Source organism: Ursus arctos, unplaced genomic scaffold, assembly GCF_023065955.2.
Source record: "Ursus arctos isolate Adak ecotype North America unplaced genomic scaffold, UrsArc2.0 scaffold_29, whole genome shotgun sequence".
In the NCBI taxonomy this organism is placed as follows: domain Eukaryota; kingdom Metazoa; phylum Chordata; class Mammalia; order Carnivora; family Ursidae; genus Ursus; species Ursus arctos.
This window is the reverse complement of record NW_026622974.1, coordinates 26498577-26523446: the sequence shown is the minus strand read 5'-3', so window position 1 is coordinate 26523446 and position 24870 is coordinate 26498577. Positions and strand designations below refer to the sequence as shown.

Genomic DNA, 24870 nt, shown 5'->3' with positions numbered 1-24870 from the left:
TGCCAAAATGCCAGAGAGTGGAAGGATATGGGCCAGGGTGAAGTAGGGAACACTTCAGAAAGGACCTTTTTAAGGAGATGAGGGGAAAAGATGAGTGGGAAATGAAAGGGAGATTAAAGAGAGAAATAGAAGGTAAAGGTAGGTTGGGATTAAGGGTAGTGATTACTCTGTAAACCTGACTCACCGACCACAGAATGTTTCTCCAATTCATACCCTCTGACTGATACTAGACATTTTGTATAGGAAACTTGTCAAAGCAGAACATGAAACTGAGTGCTTTTCATGGTGCTGAGATATTTAAAGGATAATCAAAAGTTGACCATTTCAGCCTATAGCGTGGTGCAAATGCTTTAGCCATTACTGCACTTCTCTGTAAAAGATAGAAAACACACTCAAAGAAAAAAGAATCCAATTGACAAAAACAAAATATTGGCTGAGTGCCATTTCTTAGCACTTGTCTGTTCTTTGTAACTTATGTTACCGATTATAACAAAATGGGAAGGCTTTTGAACTTGAAGCTAGAGAGGAAAGGTATTATAGAATGAGGTATCACTGGCCAAGGACCAAATTTAATGTTAATTTCTTGTCCTGGGATTAAATCATAATACAGGCAATATAAACTCAGTCTACAAAATCTACCTAAGGAACACAGTAAGATTTCAATTCCTTACAAGAAATTTATTGATTTTTCACCCAGGGTTCAGACAGAAAAACGTTGCTCATTTATCTGAGCTGTGTCAAATTTAATATTAATCCTTTCTTTTGGGGGAAGCGCTCTGAGGGTGATGGTCTTATACACAGACGTCCGTTCCAATTACCTGCTTCTTACAAGGGTGAAACTGCCTCTGGTGGCCCTGTGTTGTTTAATAACCTAAACCCAAGACATTACAAGTCTTGATTCAACCAGAGGTGTTGCTGAAGTATCACCCTATATACTTCAGGATTCGCTTTCTCCTTTCTTTTTTGACTCTTGGAGATTTCTCTTCATGCAAACTCAGTTATGCTTTTATTTATTTGACAGAGAGAGAGAGCATAGCAGGGGGAGCAGCAGGCAGAAGGAGAGGGAGAAGCAGGCTCGTCAAGCAGGGAGCCTGATGTGGGTCTCAATCCCCCTGGATCTCCCAGGACCCTGGGATCATGACCTGAGCAGAAGGCAGACGCTTAAGGACTGAGCCACCCAGGAGTTCCTCAGTTATGCTTTTTTAAATAAACATTATCTTTTCTCTATTTATAGGTTTTTTGCAGTGGAAATTAGTTTTGTTTTTAATTTCTTTAGCTTAGGCAGCCATAGAACCATAAACAGGAAGTAGTTTCAAATGGTATGTTGGGTTACTTTTTCCTTTTGATATATTGGCAGTTTAAAGTCTCATTTATAAGTTCACAAGCCATTAAAGGATATTTATTTGTCTTTATAGGATACAATTCAAGTAATGCTATCTAGTGAGTAATGGTGACTTTTTTATTATCCTGCGGCCCAAATACCTAGCTTCCTACAATGATGGACATAAGCTATTTCCTCACTAAGAAAACAACCAAAAAAAAGGCTAAGTAGAAATGTTATGCCACATATGATAAGACTTCAAACAGCGAGTTAGTAAAGAAAGCACAAAGTCAAGGAGAGATCACTTACATGATGTACAAGCTAATTAACTAAATGCTATATAGAAACTTGCATTTCCACGTCATTATTTCTATACCCCATTTCCCTTTTCTACTTATTTGTATCCATTTGTTGTCTTTTTGTTGTTGTTTTGGTAGAAGTACTTTTAAAACTTTTCAAGAATTAAACAAAACAAATCAGAACCAGTGATTTCCCAGAAGAGGAAACTCCTTTAGTTCTACCTCAACTAAATTTCCAACCAAATCACACAAAAGGGCGGTATTTTCCCTGGTTTCTACTATGACTAAAGGACCACGGTACTACTGTTTTGTTTATTCCTTCCTCAATTAATTTTTAAAAATGTCTTCTTGAAAATCATATGTGCACTCCAGGCCCAAGTAAAACACACAGAAAATCCTCCCTCTACTCAAACACAGTACAGTATTAATTTCAGACAATAAATACTATGCTATAAAGCCTAAATATGACAGGTATAGAGCTGAAACCTGCAGAAAGCACAGAGGCGAGTGGTTGAAGCTGTTGGATCCATTGACAGGGGGCCCGGCGCTGGTAGAGGCGGCTGCCCCCGCGAGGCCCTGTACTGCTGGGAGAGAACACTCAGCCCCTGACCAAAGCTCCCCCAGTTAATGGGGCTCAAAGCAACTCCAGTCAACCTCCCAGGATTGCTGCCTGAAAGGTGCGGCACCCCTGTTATTTCCGAAGCACAGGGAACTGTGGAAGAGAAAAAGCCTCTGCTATATACTCCACTGAAATATCATTCAAGAAATGATAAACTAGTGGTATTTTACTACTGCCAGACTCTCATGGGAAGAATTAATAAAAGATATGTTCTGACAAAAAGAAAACTGAAGGCAGAAAAAAAAAAAAAGGAGATACAGAAAGTAATTATAAGCAATGAAATCAGTAAATCATGCTAAACATGTTGGTAAATCTAAGTATTAACTATAAAATAATATTAACATTTATTTGCATGAATGCTCAAGAACAAGCTGGTCCTGTTCCAGATAACAGTAATGTTGAGGATGGAAAGAAAACAGTAATTTTGGAAGAAAGTTAAAGCATGCTAAAGTCCTCCTTCATAGAGGGCTCTAGAGGACTTTCAGATTTTGCTAAAAAAACTGTTAAAACTAAGTATTGTATTGAAAAGCTAAGGTTTGCATTAAAGGATAGAAAAAAAAAAGGTATAGTGTCCTAAGCTCCAAAATAAATGAATAGGTTCAGAAAATAACTTGATCAATCTAATAGAAGGCATGAAAGGAGAAAAAGAAAAGCAAAGGAATAAAGAGTAAATAGAAAATCCAAATTCAATTAGTACGAAGGAATATGTTTATGGTAGGAGTTTAAAAATATAAAGAAGACAATAAATGAAGAATGCATCTTATTTTACCATTTAGATGTAAGTATAATCAACATTTCCTTTCAGTTCCTTCTCTGTGGACTTATATAAATAATTTTTCAAAAACATACAATATAGTATATATACGATCAGCAATGCCTTCCTCTCAGCCATCACAAACATATTTTTATGAATAAATATGAGAATATATAATAGAAGTGTTATGGCTACATAGTACTCCTTTAAACAGTGCCCTTTAATCAGAAAACTGAGCTAACTTCCAATTTTTACATTATAAACCTGCCATAGTAATAAATACTTACCCATATCCATCATAAAGAGTTTATTCTGCCAAGAACTCTTTGAGATGCAATTGTATTTTATAAACTAAACACAAATACATCAGTTAGAGGTAAGGATTCTGGCTATTAAATAAATTTGACAGTTTACTCATTAATTAGGCTACAATTTCTTATGTAATTTTGATTCCAACCATTTAGAATGAGTTTGAGCAATTCCAATCACTATCCCAAGCCCCTTAACTCATTGAAAAATACAAGGTCTTGGATGATGATACTTAATGTACCTCATGGTTTCCCAAAAGTTCTTAATCTCTAACCTAATTCATGGATTCCCAAAGAAACTGTTCTCTAATCTAGAATTTGGGGGGATTATACCAATTAAATTTTCAGCTCTCTTCTTTCTGATCACTCAGCTATTAGTCAGTTCTCCTTTAACTGTTTTTGTTTTTCACTACTATGGCCGATGTTACTGATGTTGTCTTATTCCTTTTTTAAATCTAACAGCAATTCTTTACTGTAATTCACTCCATAATTTCTTCTGTGGATAACTGAATTTTTTCTCTTTCATTAAAATACACACTAAGTTAATATCTAGTGGTAGTAATATTACGGTTTCCTTTTTCACAGTTCAAAGAATTAAGTAATGTCCAAATTACTAAAAATAACTAAAGAAATAGAATTCTGAGAACAGAAAAGTAAGCTGTAATCACACAAGATACAAAGTAAATAATTTCTAGCCATCCAGTATTCACAGGTACCTGTTGGTTGAAGTACTTTTACCAAATGCACAATCATTAAATCAATAAACTAAAGGGATGCACCAAGAATTAGAAGACAGGAAGAGTTACCCTTTTTCAAACTCAACTATCCTTAGCTATACTTTTGGGTACATCTTTTCTCTCTACTCAAATACACAATTTATTAGTTTCTTACTTTTGTAATTAGCTCCACAAATTTAAAAAATAAAGAAAGATCTAGCAGTGCACAATTGAATCCAACAACCACATTTCTACGTGTGTAACTATAAACTATCACTCTAAGCATAAAGCACTATGTAAAGGCTTTACTTACACTTACAATCACTTTCCTTCAGGAAAAGACACGAAATTGAAAACATTAAAAATAAAATTAGGTAGTTCAAGACAACAATAAAGGAAGTGAAATTGAGTCTTAGTTTTTAAATCATGACTAGAGATAGGAAGGCACTTAAAAGGGTGGAACATCAAATGTCAAAGAAGAGAGATGGAAAAGTCTATGGTGTGCGTGAAGGGCAGGGTGCAGATGCTATTCCAGAAGAGCACAGTGCTGGAGAAGGTCACTCTGTGAGGAGAAGCTGGTGCTACACTGAGCCCCGGCAGGCTTGGCTTGGGTTTTGGATTTCATTCTCCATGAAATGACTCAATCTGTAAGAGTTTTCCCACTAACCCAACTGGGACAACCATGAGGACAGTAATAATTACTCACATTTGTATGATACTCTAGACTCCAAGAATTACTTTCCTATCTATTGTCTCTACATAGGCATGGCTTCCGGTTTCTGTCCGAGACATTTGCAAGTTCACTTTTCTATTCTTCAATCCCTCTCTCATTTGTGGGCTCCTAAGCACTACAGTCGGACCACAGAATTCACACCTGTTAGTCTGTCAGAACATAAATTTAAGGTACCTGGGTCAGAGTTCTAAAATGTATCTGGATACACACAACTTTTTATTCTGTCCCCAAAACGTAAGTGGAGTCATTTCGGATCACAAGTTTTGTCATTTTGGATGCTTTTTCCAGTCAAAGACATGCCCATATAAATAAGCAACTTTTTAAAAATGGGATTCTCCACTGGGTGTTACACACAAATAATGAATCATGGAACACTATATCAAAAACTAAGGATGTACTGTATGGTGACTAACATAACATAATAAAAAATTACTAAAAAAATATAATAAAAATAAAATAAAAATGGGATTCTCCTATTATGACACAGAATTAAAATTCTCTTGGAAGAACCAGCACTTCGTAACTTATAAAGGGTCAGGGCTGAGATCTGGAAAAGCCCTTGAATGAAGACTGTCAAGCTCTGCCATTCATAACCTTGACTACACACTGGAATTAGCATAAGAGATCCTGGAGAAACAATTAACAATGCTCAGGCCACAACCCAGAACAATTAAATCAGAATCTCTGTGCTTGGGGCTTAACCACTGTTACCATTTGTAGGAAGCTTCTCAAGTGATTATAAAGTGTACTCAACTAGTCTTGTAGCTCTCAATTTAGCTGCACACATTAAAATAAATTGGGGCATGGCTCCACAATGACTAAATCAGAATCCCCTTTGGTGCTTCTTAATTTTTAAAGAGGATTCTAAGGTATGCCCAGGGATGAGGATCACTGATATAACACATCCCTCTCATTCGCTAGCCCAAGGTAACTCAATTCTTGAAAGAACTGGGATTAAAATTGTTCCCATGATTTGTAACCTGTAGGCTCTTTTTCTTCCACAAGTCTGTAAGCTTACTGTTCCCAGAACACTGTGTATGTCTCTCATTGTTCATGCTAAGTTTTATGACTAGAATGCCACACTGAATCTTCCTGCCCAAACTCTATCCCAGTTCCACCATGAAACCTTAGCTTCCCTCTGAGTTTTTGTAGCATGTATTATCTATACCTCCTACTTGGTATCATTGAAATAAAAGCATTTGTTTTGTTTTGTTTTGAAGATTTTTTATTTATTTGAGAGGGAGAAACAGAGAGAGCAAGTGAGAGCACAAGAGCAGGGGGAAGAGAGAAGCAGACTCCCTGCTGAGCAGGGAGCCCGACTCCGACTCCGGCCTTGATCCCAGGACCCTGAGATCATGACCTGACCTGAAGGCAGACACTTAACCGACTGAGCCACTGAGGCACCCCAAAATAAAAGTATTTGTTGAGCACTTGCTGTGTGTCAGGTTCTAGGTACACAGGGCCATACCACATTATCTACTGTAATCTTTACAACTACTTCATGGGGTATGTACAGTTATTCCCAGTCACAGAACTGGAGGCTTACAGAGGTTAAGAAATAAACCCACTGTGTTCGGTCTCTGGCTGTGCCTAAAACTGTGTCTTCATGATCCTGGATATCAATTCTCCTCATAAAGTAACTACTCAATAAGATTCGTTTTTAAAAAAGATTTATTTATTTACTTTGGGGGGGGAGGGGCAGAGGGAGAGAGAGAATCCCAAAGCAGACTCCCCACTGTGCACAGAGCCCTACACAGGGCTCGATCCCAGGACCTTGAGATCATGACCTGAGCTGAAACCAAGTGTTGGATGCTTAGCCAACTGAGACATCCAGGAGCCCCTTCAATAAGATTCTTAATGATCTTATGTTTTTTATGAACGGAAAACAATGGAGACAAATGCCAAACATTAGTATTTATCATGTATGCACACAAATGTACAGAAGACTTGGTCTCTTTCCTACTATAAATGTTACTGTTATGAACTGAATTGTGTCCCCCATTCATATGTTAAAGTCCTCAACCCAAGTGGGAATGTAATCATGTTTGGAGACAGGGACTTTATAGAGAGATAATTAAATTAAAATGAGGTCCTGGGGCACCTGGGTGGCTCAGTAGGTTAAGTGTCCGACTCTTGATTTCAGCTCAGGTCATGATCTCATGGTGGTAGGCTTGAGTTCTGAGGTGAGCTCTGCACTCAGAGGGGAGTCTGCTTGTCCTGCTCCCTCTGCCCCCACTGCCAGCGCTCTCTCTCTCAAATAAATAAATAAAATCTTTAAAAAACATTAAAATGAGGTCATTAGAACACCATCTAATCAATATGACTGGTATCCTTATAAGAAGAGAAAATTTGGACACACACAAAGGAAAGGCAATGTGAAGACTCAGGGAGGAGATGGTCATCTACATGGAGAAAGGCCTGGAACATAACCTTCTCCCATGGATCTCAGAAGAAACCAACCCTGCCAATATGTTGATGTTGGAGTTCTAGCCTCCAGAACTATGAGGAAAATAAGTTTCTGTTGTTTAGGACATCAAGTCTGTGGTATCTTGTTATGGCAGCCCTAGGAAAAGTATACACTATTATCTCAGACTCAGAAGAGTTTACTAGAATTAAAATTAATCTGCCCTTTGGCATGGAACAGTTGCTTAAAGGGAAAAACAAAACAAAAACCACAAAAAACCACACTACAGAAGTTGAGCTCAGGTAGTAGAACAAAACACTCAAAGAAGATGGTTATAGGCAATAACTATTAAATCCAGAATAGCAATAAGAACTAGAAATACCGGTACAACAATGTTTGAAGAAGAATGATATAGAAGGTAATATCTGTTTCCAATATGGCAGTTGGCATCAGGGAAGTCGGTATCTAGAGTTGCAGCTTCTAATTTCTGGACAGGGATTGGTGAGGGCAAGGCAAAGTTTTAGCTCTAGAGGGACTTGGGCAGCAGAATTGGATCCAGGGACATAACCAAAACATGGCAAAAATCTAGTGCCTGGTCTCAGGAATATGTTAGAAGCCAGACTGCTAGGACTGGGTCTAGACTGCAGACAGAACAAGTAGTTGGACTGCTAAATGCTAGTCCTCAGAATGTTGGGCTGGAGGTAGGGACTATATGAGTTCCAAGCTCTTCCAGCTACAAAGAGACAATGGCTTCAGGGGCAGGGAAATCAGGCAGACCTCAAGACCCATAATGTCTCTTTCTCTGTTCAACAGTGTGTGAAAGGAGAGATTTTTTTTTTCCCCTTCTGAAGTCTCTTCCAGGTCTAAGGTTCTGTTATTCTGTTAAATTGAACCAAAAGTAAGAATAACCTTTTCATTCACTGGGTAAAATGGGTTAAAAACACTGCAGTATGATTCTGCATTTTAAAAGGATACTGAAGAACAATTTACTGAGATAAAATAGTGGCACTAAAATCTTCAATATCAAATCTTTTTCTAAATGTACTTTGAAGTATAAATGTTTCCCCTTAAAATGACCTTTAGTTATAAATCTTTTAAAACATTCTATGTTAAAATTGTAAGCATATATTACATATAAAATTTGTGTGATTATTTTTGAAAATGTAGCCCAGATTTTAATTTAGTTTCTCCTGATTCAAGAATAGGAATCTCTTTCAGATGTAACTAAATGACTAATATTTCCAGCTATGGATTATTTTAGGAGAAATATTATTGGGTATAATCACGTTAGATTTACAGACTTCATTTCTTTTCTTTTTATAGAATTTCCTTTTAATCACAACGCTTGTTTTAGAATCAAGGCGATTTTTTAGTAGTTATATATTAGGCAGAAATTGTAACTCTGAAAAAGCCAGCTTCTCGCCATGATGATTTCCAAAATTTACTTAACGCATATTCTTAGAAATTAGGAATTAGCATGTTAGCTCAGACCACACACACACACACACACACACAGAGTTATTTGTGTCCTCTCAATCTCTTCCCAAGATTTAAATTGCACAGGTGGTTAAAACAGCTAATGTCCATTCCATATCCACTGTAAGAAGAAATTAGTTCTCAGAATACCTGTAAGGCATATAAATGGTAGCATGTAACACCCTAAATCATGCCTCTTTCATCAGTTGAAAGGGAGAAAGAAACTTATCTTCCCTTCAGCAATACCACACAGTAGTCTCCCTTCTCTTTTGTGACAATTCTCATTGCTGTCCTTTGTAATATCAAAGAAAACCAGGGCAGGTAAAACTGTTGGGCTTTGGTGTTTAATGTCATCCTGTCCAATTGCTGGTCCCACAGCAATCTCTTTCCTCTGCATGCATTAAGAGGGTGAATTAAAGAAGATGTTAGAGAAAGCATTGGGTTGAAAGTTAAGAAGTGGAGGCAGAGGTCTATAAAAGTGTGTTCATCAGATCTGTGTGAAATGGGCCAACCAGAAGTACTCAATAGGAAACAGAACAAAAGAAATGAGGTGGGTTCTTCAGAGAGACTCACTAAGGGCAGGGGTTATATTCTAATCATATATTCCCAAAGCCTGATAAGTGCCTGTCATATAGTAGAAACTCAATAAAAGGTAAAAGAGAAGCCGATGCTGTTATAATTCTATTTGGATCTATGGCTGTTTTGAAGTTCTGGTAGCTAAAATGTTATTTATGAAAGGCCCCAGAAAACACCAAAACCGGTCATTTGCAACTTAATGAAGGGGACCTTAAGTAGCAGTTTTTTATGTTTTCCTATTTTAATGGATATCAAATTAATGCATGCACATGATGAAAATTAAAATAAATAAGGGTTTGATACATAGCTACAATAATTCATTTCCCCTCACGTCCGTTCTGCCCACACTATCAATTCCACTTCTCAAACTTATTTTCAAATATTTATTTCCTTAGTTCTTCAAAGCACTCTAATTTTTAAAAAATAATTTGCCTCTATATGTTGACTGCTTTATTGGAGATATTATCTACTGCTTTCTAATTTTAAGATAATACCTATGGCTAAAACTCTTTAGAGACTATTATTTTTAAGATTTTATTTATTTATTTGACAGAGAGAGAGAGAACAAGTAGGGGGAGCGGCAGGCAGAGGGAGAAACAGCCTCCCCCATTGAGCAGGGAACCCGAGGCGGAACTCGATCCCAGGACCCTGGGATCAGGACCCTAGCCCAAGGCAGATGCTTAACCAACTAAGCTACCCAGGCGCCTCTCATTAGAGACCCTAGCTCACTTTATTTACATACTTTTGCTTTCAAAAGACAACAGTTCTATTTCTCCTTTTATACTTTACGTAATCCTATATTTCTTGTCCTAAAATTTGAACAGGCTATTTTACTTTTGAACATTCTAGATGAGAATATTCATATGTTTACCTGCACTTCTCCCCTGTCCAAATCCTTTCACCCCCATATTGGTCAGTTTTAACTTTATTTTGACATAGACAAAATATTTATATTCAATTATGTAAACATATATAAGTATTCAATGTGGAAGGGAGCTTATTCTATAAATTGAAAAACAGTAAAGGGAACTTACAATATTATTACATATACCCAGAACCAAGTAAAAAGAATGAGAAGAAGTTAAATTTCCTTTTCTAGGGATGAAATATCAGGGTTCATGTTCACTCAGAGGAAAATGTGCCTAAGTTAATAGTTAAATGGGTTCTAACAATTAATAAAATAATGTCACATTTTTTTTAAAAGATTTTATTTATTTATGTGACAGAGAGACAGCCAGAGAGAGAGGGAACACAGCAGGGGAGTGGGAGAGGAAGAAGCAGGCTCCCAGCGGAGGAGCCCTATGTGGGACTCGATCCCAGAATGCCAGGATCACGCCCTGAGCCCAAGGCAGACGCTTAAGGACTGCGCTACCCAAGGCGCCCCAGAATGATGTCACATTTTTGTTTGCTTCACATTTGAAACTTGATTTTCCTTAACAGTTTTTTTTTTTCTTTTCTGTTTTTCTCAGTGTTTGTTCCTTTCCTTACCCGGTCAATAATGTCATTGGATATTTCTTAGAATCCATGTCATTATCCTTAATAAAGATTTCTTTGAGGAGCCTCCTGGAAATGGTCTCTGGTTTTAATTTTTACAGCTTGCTTTCTTCACACAATGTCATTCAGGGATTTCTTTGCACTAGTTTCCTGGGGTAGCTCCACTATTTCTTGTTTCTCATTTGTCCCAGTTTCTTGATTATTACGCTCAGTTCTCTTGAGTGATACATCTTTAAATAATTTTCTCAGAAGGAGATTGCAAAGTAGGTTTCCTGAGAACTTGGGAGTTGATTGATGGTTTAGACATGCACAGAACTGTGGTTTCAAACAGTTTTGCTCCATATACTTTAAAGGCATTGAACAGCTGTAGTCTAGAATCTACTGCTGATGGGAAGTCTAGGGCAGTTTAACTCTTATTGTTGTGTAGATGACCTAGTTCATTTCTTCACCTCCAAAAGCTTATAGATTGTTCCCTTTTTCCTTGGCATCTTTAATGGTGTTGAACTTCCTCCTGTGTTTCGCAGTTATGACCTCTGGACTCATCCTCTGAGCTCCTCTGTGTTTCCTCATGGGTCAGTTTCACGTTTACCTCTGTTTTTGGACTGAAAGGAGTTTCTAGGCTTTGCGTCAGCTGTTATTTTAATGTCTCAGATCGGGTTATTTTACTTCCTGGCTCGGAGAATCAACTCATACCTGCGACAAGCTTGTGATCTTGAGTGTGGCTGTATAGTCTCGTATCTTGTCCAGGTATCTCTGCCCAAGTGCTTCAGTGTTACGGGTTTTGGTACCCAGAGCTTTCCATTTAAGCTTAGTTAACATCCTTAATTTTTCAAAAAATATTTTACACAGAACATCAGTGTGTTGGGTGAGGCAGCTGCCCTGGGGGTGGGGGCTTAGGCATTTCAAGATGTGTCAAACCTGACCAGGAATGTAGCATTTCATCCTGTTTGGTTTCTAAGCTCTCCCTTCTGCTCTTGAATTAACTTCTTATTTTTCGGGTCTACTCATTTATCTTGATTTTTTTTAGTTCCTCCTGCTGGTGTTCTTCATAGTTTGTGGCCTTTGTTGTTCATTCATATTTAAACTGACTACTGACTGGATTTCTGTGTGTAGCTGGTGGGAATTTCCACGTGGGTCTTTTTAGCCACGCTGCTGTAGTGGACACTAAAAGTGTCTCTAACATCTGTGAATGAATGGAGCCTGTGAGCTGGCAGCCTTCACTTTAGGGTAAACAACATATGGAACTCAGCATGAAGCTGTAAGGGTGCCGGAGCAACAACTCCAGAATCTCTGCGTTTTGCTCAGGCGGTTCACTGGATTTCTTCTTGATTCTACCTGGGAATTCAAGGTGGGGCTGCTTTTGCTGCATGTAAGGGGGGAGAGAGGATGAGGGAATGGTAAGGAGAATAAACTGTGATGCGGTTGCTCTGTCAACAAATGTTGAATGGACCGGCCAGTCGGAAGCTCTCTTCTCACTTCCTGCTCCACAGAATCTGGCATCTGGGTCTTAAGCCTCTGTAAGGTGCTTCAGGGCAAGTCAAGCCATCTCCCCCACCGCCACACGTCTACTTGGAAACCTCATAAGTCTAAAAGTAGAAGCTAGAGTATATTATGCTAAGGGAAATAAGTCAGTCAGGGAAAGACAAATACCATATGATTTCACTCATATGTGGAATTTAAGAAACAAAACAGATGAACATAGGGGAAGGGGAAAAGAGAGAGAGAGGGAAGAAACCATAAGAGACTCTTTTAACTACAGAGAACAAACAGGGTTGATGGAGGGAGGTGGGTGGGGGATAGGCTAAGTGGGGGATGGACACTGGGTGCTATATGTAAGTGATGAATTACTAAATTCTACACCTGACACTAATTTTGCCACATATATTAACTAACTAGAATTTAAATAAAAACTTGAAGTAAAAAATAAATAAATAAAGCTGCTAAAAGTAGGCTACTACTTCCCATCTTCTAAAAACATCTCGTCTGCTCATAGCTCACTTCCTTTTTCTTCACTTTTATGGAATCTCATAGGGTAAGAAGAATAAATACTTAGGTTTGGGCAGTCATTTGAAGATGAAGCCCTTTTAAGTAGTAATTGTTTTTAGGTCACTTTTTTTTTTTTTTTTTTTAATATCTGTAGCCAAATCTTAGCAAAGAACCTGATTTTATCTTGGTACAACCCATCTCTCTATAAAGTGCCCAGTAAGAGTCCTCTGAATAGCCTATAAAAAAATCTCATGAAGGCAGAAACCATGGCTATGTATCTGTGTGTATTTATTTACTTAATCACTGTACCTCTAGAACCTAGCAGTGTGCTTGGAATGCAATAGGTTCTTATAGATATTTTGTTTAATATCATGTGTATCATCCAATATTCATGTAAATGTTACACATAAATTAACACATAAATAAATCTGACCAAATTTTTTAATTACAAGCCCTCTTAAGTTATAGGAAGAAGGACTAAGACTACCAAAAGGATATAAAATGTATTCCTTGCTGTTAAAATACACAAGTAAATCAGTAGCTTACGGTCAGAATTAAAAGTTCTGTGAGCAGTAGGCACTGTACTATTGGAGCACAAAGAGGATACTCCCAATATTTTTAGTTTGATGATTAAAGAATAATATAAAGAATTACATTTATATTTAAAGAATTTAGTACCTGATTTTTGCAAGGATTCCTAAACTCCTGTTCCTGATTCCCCAATGATTAAGTTGTTAGGTCCCCAAACTTAATAGTCAATTATTCACAATACCTAAAACCTATACTCTGGCCCACGGAAATTGTCTTTGTCTTGAGGGGGAAAATTCACACCTGCTATTAAAGGTCCATAGTCTTATTTGATACCCTTGCAGGTATCATTTCTTAGAGTAATCCAGATATCACATGCTCCTAAAAGGACTGCTAAATACTGCCTAGCAGTAATAGTTACAAACAAACCAGTTAGCCCTTGTTATACAGGTTGACCTCAGAAGCCATTCACAGAGTACTTTAAAAGTTTGAAGGTATAATCAATTTGTGTTGTATTTTCTGAGTTTATTCAAAGTCAGTAAGCGGGAGGGGATAAAAAAGGAAATCCTGTTATCCAATGTCAGGCTCTGCTTCCAACTGGCTCTAAGGATTTACACTTTAAGTTCCTTGTTAAGTGTCAGTAGCTTAACGGCCCTGATCAAGACCGCAATGCTTCTCTGTTTCTTCTCAGAACTGGTGCCATTTCTTTCTCTTCTCCACACTAGCACTGTCTTTGTCTCTTTCTTTATTCTCAGACCTCTCTACTCAGTTCCTTGAGGCACAAATCTTTATTAGGACTTGCCCCAATGGGTCACATTACACATTTCATTTATATTCAACTGCCGTCTTGTAAGCAAGAATTAGTTCACTGTTTTTCTTTTTCTTCTGAAAAGAGATTTATACTATTAATATTTATAAGCTAAGAGACAAAAGATGCCCAAATTTCCCCAAGTGGCAAAAGCAATATGGCATTCACTATGAAAACATGTGATAATTGACCTCAATTTTGAGACAAGCCCACTAGAGCTCAAGGTTCATCCCTTTGTGTGTGGATGTGTGCGTGTGTGTGAGTGGAATTATACCATACGTAAAAGATTATGTTGAATATAAAGGTTGTGTTGTGTTCCAGATGCCATTTGACCAGGTTATCTTTTTTTGTTGAATTTTAGGACACAGCAAAATTTTATCAATTTATCTGGAAAAAAAAAATGTCCCCTTGAGGCATTTACTAAGCTGCATTTCATTGTGTAATTTTTCTTTATTGCTTATTTCTCTACAGAATGTAAGCTCTATGAGGGCATGAAACATATTTATCTTTTTTAACCTCAGTTTATATATGGAAAAGTGCTAAATACATATTTGCTGATAAATAACAAACCAACTTGGTATAATGATAAAATTAGAATAGTAACATCAATGACAGAAAGGGTATATATACACTAAGTAGCTACCTTATGCCAGTGATATGGTCTGAATGTTTGTGTCCCCCCCAAACTTCACATGTTGAAATCCTAACCCCCAAAGATGATAGTATTAGGAAGTAGGGCCTTTGGGATGTGTTCAGGTCACAAAGGTGAAGCCTTCATAAATGGAATTAGTGCTTTTATAAGAAACCCCATAAAGCTCCCTAGCCCCTTCAACCAAGTAAGGAAAACAGCAAGAAGGTGCTAGCTATGAACTGGGTGGAGGGTTTTTACCAGCACTTGACCGTGTGGGCATCCTGATCTTGGACTTCCCAGCTCTAAAACAGTAAGACATAAATCTGTCATTAATACACTACCCAGTCTGTGGCAATTTTTTTTTTTTTTAATTTTGGAAACTGAACAGAATGAGAGAGCCAAGCATTGTGTTTAATGTGTAATTTATATGTGTAACTCTTAAACTGAACAAGCAAATAAATGGATGTGATACTGGGCTTTATAATAAATAAGAAATACACATTTGGTCTCAAGGGAGGTTCTAGTAAAGAGCTTCTAAAATCCTTGGAATTTCCCAAGTGATGAAAGCCATAAAGGTATCTTTTGTTAGGTTAATGAGGTGACTTTCAGTATGTGTGGTTCAGAAGGGAACACTTAACAAGGTGACTTCTGGACCACACCTAGGGATGGGGGCTGGTTGCTTGGAGAACCAATCATGCTATTAGAGGATTGGAACTTCAGGTTCTAGCACCCCGACTTCCTGGGAGAGACGGACTGGAGGTTGAACCAACTGCCAATAACCAATGATTTAATCAACTTTGCCAAAGTAATGAAGCCTCCATAAAAGTCCAAAAGTACTAGGTTCTGAGAACTCCCAGGTAGGGAACACCTAGAGGTGCTGGGGGAGTGGCATACCTGGAAAGGGCATGAGAGCTCTGTGCCCTTTCCCCAGAACTTGCCCTACGCATCTCTTCCACCTGGTTGTTCCTGAGTTATATCCTTTTATAATAAATCAGTTATCTAGTATGTAAACAGGTTTCCTAAATTCTATGAGCTGCTCTAACAAATTAATCAAACCTATGGAGGGAGTTGTGGAAACCTCTGATTTATAGCCAGTTGGTCAGAAGCATAGGTAACAACCTGGGCTTATGACTGGCATCTGAAGTAGAAGGCAGTCTTTTGAGCCCTTAATCTGTGGGATCCAATGGTATCTATGGGTAGAAAATATCAGAATTGAGTTAAATTGAATTCTCTCAGACATCCTGCTGATATATGAGAATTGTTTGTTGGTGTGGGAACTCATTCTGACACACACACACACATACACACACACACACACACACACACACACACACTAGAACTGAGTCCAGGACCCAAAATAATGGGCTATAATTAAAACGCAATTTTAATTTGTCTCCCACTGCCCTTTAAATTTTATTTCATGGGGATAATCTTCCCTTGACCCTGAAACTCACAACATGACATCCACTCTCCTAAGATCTCTCCTCCCAAATCATTTTTCTTCTCCTCACCCCATTAGATCCTATAAGACATAAAAATAGTTCTTTTACCTTTTCTTTATATCTTATACATGAGTGATTATCTTTTTTTTTTTTAAGATTTTATTTATTTATTTGACAGAGAGAGAGGCAGCGAGAGAGGGAACACAAGCAGGGAGAGTGGGAGAGGAAGAAGCAGGCTCCCAGAGGAGCAGGGAGCCCGATGCGGGGCTCGATCCCAGGGCCCTGGGATCACACCCTGAGCCAAAGGCAAACGCTTAATGACTGAGCCACCCAGGTGCCCCTGAGTGATTATCTTTCACTCATAGTGATATTAGATATCTATGGTACAGGTACCACAAGCAAAATCAAAACAGGAAGAATGCTAATGTAGCATCCTATTTTATATGCATCACCTCATCAAACCACTTAATAATCTTACCATGTGGATAGTGGATACTCTTAACCCCATTGTGCCAACAAGAGAACTAGTACTTAAGGAGGTTAGGTAACAGGGTCACAGGATACTATAGATTATCATGGCTGGTTCCCTAGATGGTCCTTAGTAGACAATGGTGGGGTTTGGTAATAAAGGCATAGATAGATATTACAGAGAGTGGAATTTCTAATTTTGAAATAGGAAAACGTCTCTGCTACACTGATAAAAAGTATGCTCTTTACAGTTAATGTTTCATTTTGTAAACAGTGAGTTGGGATCGGTTAAAATATTAGAATAAGGCAACTATTTGATTGGAGTTTATTTTCAAGACATTTATTGAAAAAGAGATTCATTATAAGAGAAAACAGAGTTGTCTGAATCAGACAACGGCACATGTGATGCCCCTGTGTTCCCAGAAAAAGAGATTTAACTTCAATTTCAGAGGTGTATATAGTCACCAACATTCCCAGAATGATCATTCCTAAGGAGGGAAGACAGTATGCAGAAGCAGTAAATTCCACGCATTACACCAGTTCCATCCTTCCAGTTACCCATTAGTCGTTTGTACTTTCACAATCTGTTGGTATTGTAAATAGTTGTGAGATTCAATTCTGTCCGATTCTATGCCCACTGTGATTTAAAATACATATTCAATAAGAACTGATGTAGAGTCCTTACTTTAAGAAATGAGAAAATATACATATACATTAATATACATATATATATATCCATTAAGAGTTATCTGCACACCAATTAAGCACACCATTTACATTTTTATTTAACATTTTATTATTTCAGGGGAGAAAAATATGTGTTTACAAAACAATACTAAGGCACAGAAGGCAAGAGTATCCTCACCATGTGATTTTTAAAGATTTATTTATTTTGGAGTGGGGGAGAGAGGGGGGAAGCGGCAGAGGGAGAAGGAGAAGAAGAAGCAGACTCCCTGCTGAATGTGGAGACCCACTGGGGCTCCATTCCACAACCCTGAGATCACCACCCCAGCTAAAACCAGGAGTCAGATTCTCAACCAACTGAGCCACCCAGGTGCCCCACCAGGTAAAGTCACCATGTGACTTTTAAAAAGGTCATACACAATATGCATAAGTATATGCATACTGATTTATAAGTCCAATGTAAGTCATCAGAAGGTGTGCTTAAAGACCCAAATGATCCCATATACATATAATGCTTTAATTCCTGTCTCCCCCTGCCCTATCAATTTTATTCCATGGGGACAGTCTTCCCTTGACCCTGAAACTTACAACATGGCATCCACATTCTGCTAAGTGATCTCTTACCAAGTCACTGTCCTAGAGCAGCTATTTTAACTTGAGTTGCAGTAATTATGATAGAATGAACTTAATTGTTCCCAAATACATATATCCATTCATCCATTCACCCATCTATCTATCTAGACAGCTAGCTAGCTAGATGAATATGTTTGTATATGTGTCTGTCTATCTATCTATCTATCTATCTATCTATCTATCTATCTATCTATCTATCCATATATATATGTAGAGAGAGAGAAAGTAAACAGAGATATAGAAAGCGAGAGGACACAGCAATGCAGTTTGAAGATAGAGAACATGAGAAAGCAAAGTTATTTTTTAATAAATTTATAATATTTAGTATATAATTTAGCAACTATGAGTCAAAAATTCTAAAAATAGTCACCCCAAAACATAACTAAGAAACACTACAACAAGGGTGAGACAACCACCATCCAATTTAGGACTGTGGCCAATTTAAATGTGAGTGAACAACAGAATGAAGTGAATCTTCAAAAGAAATACATAATTTCAACATCAAATTGAACTATTTTCTAGACTAGTATTATGTTATCTAAAGAAACTTTCTGCGATGATTCTGAGCACTTGAAATGTGGCTAATGTGACTGGGGAACGAATTTTTAAGTTTATTTAATTGTAAGTAATTTAAATAGCTGCATGTGGCTAAGGTATTGTACAGCGCAGAACAAGACCAAAAAACAAAACAAAACTTATCACACAACGCTCCAAAATGTTTTGTAATGTGATAGGTAAAATAAACTTTGTACTACAAAGTTATTATCCAAAACAATATATAACATCAGCATGATATACTTTCTTCAAAAGCTGTGAAAAAGATTCACTGGAAACTTGAAAAATACTACCTCTCTGGAGTATCACACCACTGAAGTTTTAAAAAAGATACATTCCCCTTTATCAGGAATAGTTTGGTTTTCTAGAAAAGTGTTTTCCCCCAAAGCCACCCCAAAATAATAACTTAAAAACACAAGACTGCATACTGAATTTCCCAGAATGACAAGAGCCAAAGTCTTTAAGAACTCTTGTAACCCAAATTTGAAGCTTGTGATTGTTTTAAAATTCTACCAAAAAAGAAGCAAGCAAGCAAGCTAAAACCTTCTATTCTATTCCTTGAGAGGTTGTGTCTGTGAGCATTCCATGCCGCACTTTCTCCCCCTCTTCTATGGAACCATGGATATAACTGACATACTGCTCCATATAAGTTTAAGGAATACCGCATAATGATTTGACATCCATAGTGCGAAATGATTACCAAAATAAGTTTAGCTAGCATCCATCTTCTTATCTAGTTAGAATTTGTTTTTCTCTTATGATGTGAACTTTTCCCATCTACCCTCAGAACTTTCTAACATACCATACTGCAGTGTTAACTACAGTCATCACGTTGCACCTTCAAGCAACACGTTCCCCACCCCCCCACACGCGCCTCGGCTCTCCGTGCGCGCGCACCTCCAAGCTCCGTACGCGCGCACCTCCGAGCTCCGCACACGCGCGCCTCCGAGGCTCAACAGCGTCCCCGCCTTACCTTTCTCGCTGACGCTCTCGCTCTCGAGCTCCACGTCCTCGCAGCTGGTGTACTCCGGCGTGGACACGCCCTCCTCCTCGGAGCTGCTCACAGACATCTGCCGCTTCTTGCCTCCCCTCTTGGACCGGTGCGGCTTGGGCGGAGACGGCCGCACGGACTCGGACTGATCAGAGCTCAAGGAGTCGTTCCGCAGCATGGTCTCCACCTTCTCGCGCTTGGACTTCCTGATGAGGACGGCCGAGCTGGGGTCCAGGCGGCTCTGCTTCCTGAGGGGCTCCTGGGCTTTGGGCTCCAGGGCTTCTGCGGGGGCCGGCCCATGCCTGGGAACCGGCGGGCTGTGGTTCGTGAGCTGCTTGGCGCCCGGCGCCCTGGCTTCCGCAGTCCTCTCGGTCGAATAGGCCCGCGGCGAGTCGGGCGGCGAGGCCCTGGCGGCGGCCGGTGCGCGCTTGCCGGCCTTGCTCTCGGGCAGCGCGGCGCCCGCCTCGGTGCGCGGGAGCGCCACGTCGCTGTGGCGCCGCTCGTGCCTCGCGCGGGAGACCCGCGCGTGCATGCGCATCTGCTGCTCCTCTGGCGGCGGTTTCACCGGGTACCGCGCCAGGTTTGGATCGCTGCGGTACCTGGTCTGGTACTCCTCCTCTTTCCTCTGCTTCTCATCGTCCACCGCTTTGCGATCCTCTCGTTTTTCCGGCACGTCGGGGTAGTCCTGTGACCGCCCTTTCTCAAGCCTTCGGCTTTCCCGCCTTTCTTTCCGCTCGCGTTCTTCCACGGCCCCCTCTCCCGGCTGCACTGAGGACTTTGGCACGCGTTTCCGCTCGCTCTTCTGGGCTCCTTTACCATTCTGCTCAGAGAGTCCTGGAGTCTTCTTCCTATGATATACAGGAACGTGAAGAGGGAAAGCAATGTATAAAGCTAAAAATGAAGACCAGACCTAAGAAACATCGTTTCTCCGCATTCCATTTAAATCCTTTCAAATGATTTTGAATTTATAATTTGATGTCTAATTAAGTGATTTGATAACCACATTAAACCTCTGTATCTGATTAGCTTTCTAAATAAAGCTTCTTTACATTACAGCATCTTAAGGAACTTTAAAAGTTTTTTTCACATTTCAAATTCTCCATAAGTTAACTAGATGAATAAAAGCCACCAATAAATTAATTCAGTAAATGAACAAGTTGTATGCTAAATTCTGCTGTGAATGAAAGACTTAAAAATGTTTTAGATGAAACTAATATATGTAATAGTATAGTAGCAAAAGATAATATACACTTGTCAGTTCAATTATAAATATATACTTGATATGTATATCTGGGCAATACATATCAACAATCTATCATAATAGAAACTTTTAAAGAAATGTGCATGTCCATTTCAAAAATTAAATCTAGTAGGACTTCTTTAGTAGTAGAACAAAAGTGATTTTAACAAGATCATGTGCATCTAAACACTTTTAAAGAAAAAAATGGTTGAACCTTAGTCTTCATTTTACCTTCCTTGGGCAAAAATAATAGAAATATTGAAATGTTTCAAATTAGTATTCATTTTTCCTCCTTCCCCCTCTTCATTTCTTTCTCCCCCATTTCAGAACACAGTGCAAAAAAAAAAAAAAAAAAAAAACACAAAAAACCCTACACACAACAGTTTTGTGTTCTAATTTTCTCTCCATCCCATTGAAGGCACTACAAAGATAAAAGTAAAAGGGTTTGGCAATCTTTAAATCTTGTAGATATATCACTCATTTGCTCCTTTCAGCCCTTTTTTTGTACACCGGAGTACACCTAATTTGGTAAAGTTCCAGCAATTATACCAGAAGTTACAAAAAGTAGGGGCCTTGTCTAAAGTATCCTGACACTGTATGATAAACGCTAACAAGGTGGGCCTAAGCTTTTTTTTTTTTTTTTTAATCTTGAGGCCCTTAGAAGGTTTTCCAAGGGGAACATCTTTTGACTGAAAGTACAAAAGTAGACGTCATGCATAAAAATCAAGAAAAAATCCAAGATGAGAAAAAGGGCGATTTCTATTGTGGGTTACCAAAGCAGTAGTTGCTAGGATATACGGTAAGCAAAACAGCATGGCGAATTCTGCTTTAGACATTTAGTACACATTGGTCTTTTGAAGTGAAAGGGATTTTCATCGGAGGGTGGAATTCCAAGGGTGGCTCTGCAGTTTCACAATGTAAGGAGTCCAACAGGAATATGTATTAATGATCAAATATAGTTTTCATAAAAGTGTGAGGATTGTACCGCAGACATTTAGTAGCTCGTTAAAGCACAGTGGATCTTGTTAAAGCTTATATTGAATCAATTTACTTTCCTTGAAATGCTGATAAATGATGCTTACCTTGCAAAGCTCACATGAGCATTAGAGAGACCATCTGTGAATGTGCTTTATGGAATACTAGCGTGTCATGCAAATGCACGGAGTTCTGCAGTCTCTCTGACCTTTGCTTCCCTGAGTATGCCTTTCCCTCATCTCTCCCTCTAATTATTCCATTTCCACTAGCTCCTGATAAAGAATTCTTCAATAATTTTAAACAGACTAACAACATTCTTTGGTCTCACTTATCTCCCTGAAGTTGCCAACCATCTCTTTTTTTCCTTCTATAACCCCAATGTCCTCAGTATTTTCTTAAGTATTTATATCATCAGTAAGTAACTTATATAGTCAGTAATAGCATTTGTCCCTATCAATCTTCTTCAAATTTCATCTAAGAGGTTAAAACAAAAAGTTGCTTCTCAGTCCTTATTCCTGAAATCTCTGTAGTTTTATTTTTTCCATATGTCAAAAACAGGTTTCATATTTTCTCTTTAAAAACTTTACAGCTCCAAATTCTCTTACTTAAAGGTATCATTTTCTGACCAATCCCAAATTGCACCATTAATATTTTTTTTTCTTTTTAACCCACAATAGTTTGTTACCAAAAGCTATCCATTATACCTTCACTGAAGTATAGTTTAGGTGCACTCATTCACTCGTTCTGTAACGTCCCCTCCTACCCTGTCTACCTACCCTATAACTCCTGGATATCCTAAAAAGCTTAATTCAGAAGGCACCTCCTCTTTCCTGTGGCTCCCAAAGTACTACATGTATTTTCCAGCTTTGATCAAATCAGTCTCTGGTACAATTAATTGCCCAGGCGTCTGTCTTTCCTAGTATATTGTGTGGTGTCTTCCCTAGGATCTATCAGAAAAGGGATCATGTCTTAATCATATTTATATTCTGGTTCCTGGCACAGTATTTGCTTATAGTAAACACACAATGGCTACTGGCTTGAATAATAGCTATGTTCATTGATTGCCTCCCATATGTCAGCTTCTGAACACATGCTCCCATTTAACCCTTGCCACAGCCCTGCAAGATGGGCTGTTACTGCCTAGTGTGACAGAACCAGGACTGGAAGGTCTGCTTAACTTAGAAGTCCTTGATGTTATTATATAGGCTGCGTTTGAAAAGGGGAACCAAAGTCTTCCTTGGAGCCTACTTTCCCACCCAGTGGGATGCATAAGGATTATACAAACAAAAGCAACAAACCTAGTCAACAACAGTAAGGTCCCCCAAACGCCCAACCTCAAAAAGAAGGGCTATATCCTCCTTATTAACATGCATAGCCTCCTGTCTGGTTGTAAATGCATTGTTGAATGAAGGAATGAATCAATTCAAGTAAATTATCTGATCATGTTAGCCCATGCTTAAAACCCTTGGTAGCTTTCAATTATTCCTAGGATAAAATCTACAAAATTTAACCTGGCCAAAAGCCCCGTATGACTTGGGCCCTGATAGCTCACCAGCCGCCTCTCCCCGCTCTCCCCTGCTCTCCCCAGCCGCCTCTCCCCGCTCTCCCCTGCTCTCCGCTGCTACTCACACTCTTGGCAGTGGCATCCTTTAGGTTCTCACATGAGAACTTGTTTCTTTAGGCCACACGCCTGTGCGTACACCTGGAGTCCTCATCTCATTCTTCACCTGGCTAATTCCTAGTCACTTGTCAGAGCTCAGCATCAAAGAAATGTCCTCAAAGAAGGAACCTGTGCATCTTGCACTGGGTCAGGTTCCCTCATATTCTCGCAGAGCACATTATCCATTAAAGCGCTAACTCCGTAAGTGAATACATGATCTAAGAGCTTTTCTGAGTTCAAGGCTGTAAGTTAGTATCTCAGGCAGGTGACTTGTTTACATGTGTGCATGCTATGAAAGAAAAGGTTTTCAGCAAAGGTCTCCTTGATGAATGATGCATTCTAGAGATAAACAAAGCACCTTAGGGCTGTTGTTGCCTTCCATGTGGGGCCTGAGAAGAAGTACCTCCACATATACCTCTTAAGAGCAGTTAAATTCTTGAAAATAGGTTTACTCTCAATACAAAATGTTGCCTTTTGTTTACAGGGTTCATGAACTATTACCTCTCTCTCGGAGGTTCACTTCTAGACCTGGATGAAACCTGCTTCTGTTCGGGCCCCACGGCTTGCTGTGAGGACTCAGCCCCTTTGCTCCTGTCTGGTTGTGCGCTGGGAGGAGCTGTGTCCTGGGAGGAGGCAGCTGCGGTGCTCAGGGGTGTCTGAGACCGTGATCGTTCTTGGAGCCGTGCCTTCTTTTCTCTTGGTACCTCCGAACCAGCACTCGTAGCTGTATCACTTAAGGTTCCATCCTGACTGGGCTGCTGAGGGCCGCTTCCAAAGAACCACGCCCCAGATTTGGTTAAGATTTCTTGTTGCTTTCGACATAAATTGCATACCCACATAACCTATTTAAAGAAGAGAAAACAATATAAATTTTCTGTGCCATTTGCAAATTTCTTTCTAGCACATGAAAATATCTTTTAAGGAAAAGAAGAATGCTTGTCATCTTTATACTTATCCTTGCAAATTTCTTATGAACATGATCCTTGCACAAGTCACAGTCAAGTACACGAAGGCCTAGACTGGCAGCCATCTGAAATCATGGCACCTCTAGGTTACCAGAGTAGAGTTTTTTCCTAGTGTTCTAACCCTGCGATGCTGAGTTTCCTCTTACCAGGTATCCATCACATTTTGTATGACTGAATCTGAAGTTTCATTTAAAATATATGTTAGTAAAAATGTTCTAAGTGGGGTTTGATTAATGAGAAAAATGTAAAGAGCCATAGAATTAATATTTATGTACATAAACCTCAGTGTCTCAAAGGATGTAGAAAATTGTCTTCTCAAAACTTATGCATTATTAAAGCCAATATGAAAAGATATTCATATGGAACAAACAGTAAAAGGTAGACACAAAAGAAAAGGTCAAGCTGTATATCTTCTCTAGCTTATTAGTAATACACTAACCTCAGGTTGATATTACGCTATAAAAGTTTCCAAGCACATATTTACTAAAGCAATAAATTTTGGGCTGGGTTTATTCATATGAGACTAGTCCGATACCATTCCCACCAGAGATACTATTTGGAACAGTCATCTAGGAACATATCCACTGATAAATTAGAAGATGTT

At 38.9% G+C, this 24870-nt stretch overlaps 1 protein-coding gene across 1 annotated transcript in view; it reads right to left on the bottom strand.

The window, feature by feature from the left end:
- The window catches only part of RIMS1 (regulating synaptic membrane exocytosis 1), an 851235-nt gene that overhangs the window by 190231 nt on the left and 636134 nt on the right, over window positions 1-24870 (bottom strand). Inside the window, exons 11-12 of the mRNA XM_057303964.1 lie at window positions 23803-24143; window positions 19409-20274 (exon numbers count right to left, since the gene is read on the bottom strand). Coding sequence (XP_057159947.1) covers window positions 19409-20274; window positions 23803-24143 — 1207 coding nt within the window. The remainder of the gene's footprint in view (window positions 1-19408; window positions 20275-23802; window positions 24144-24870) is intronic.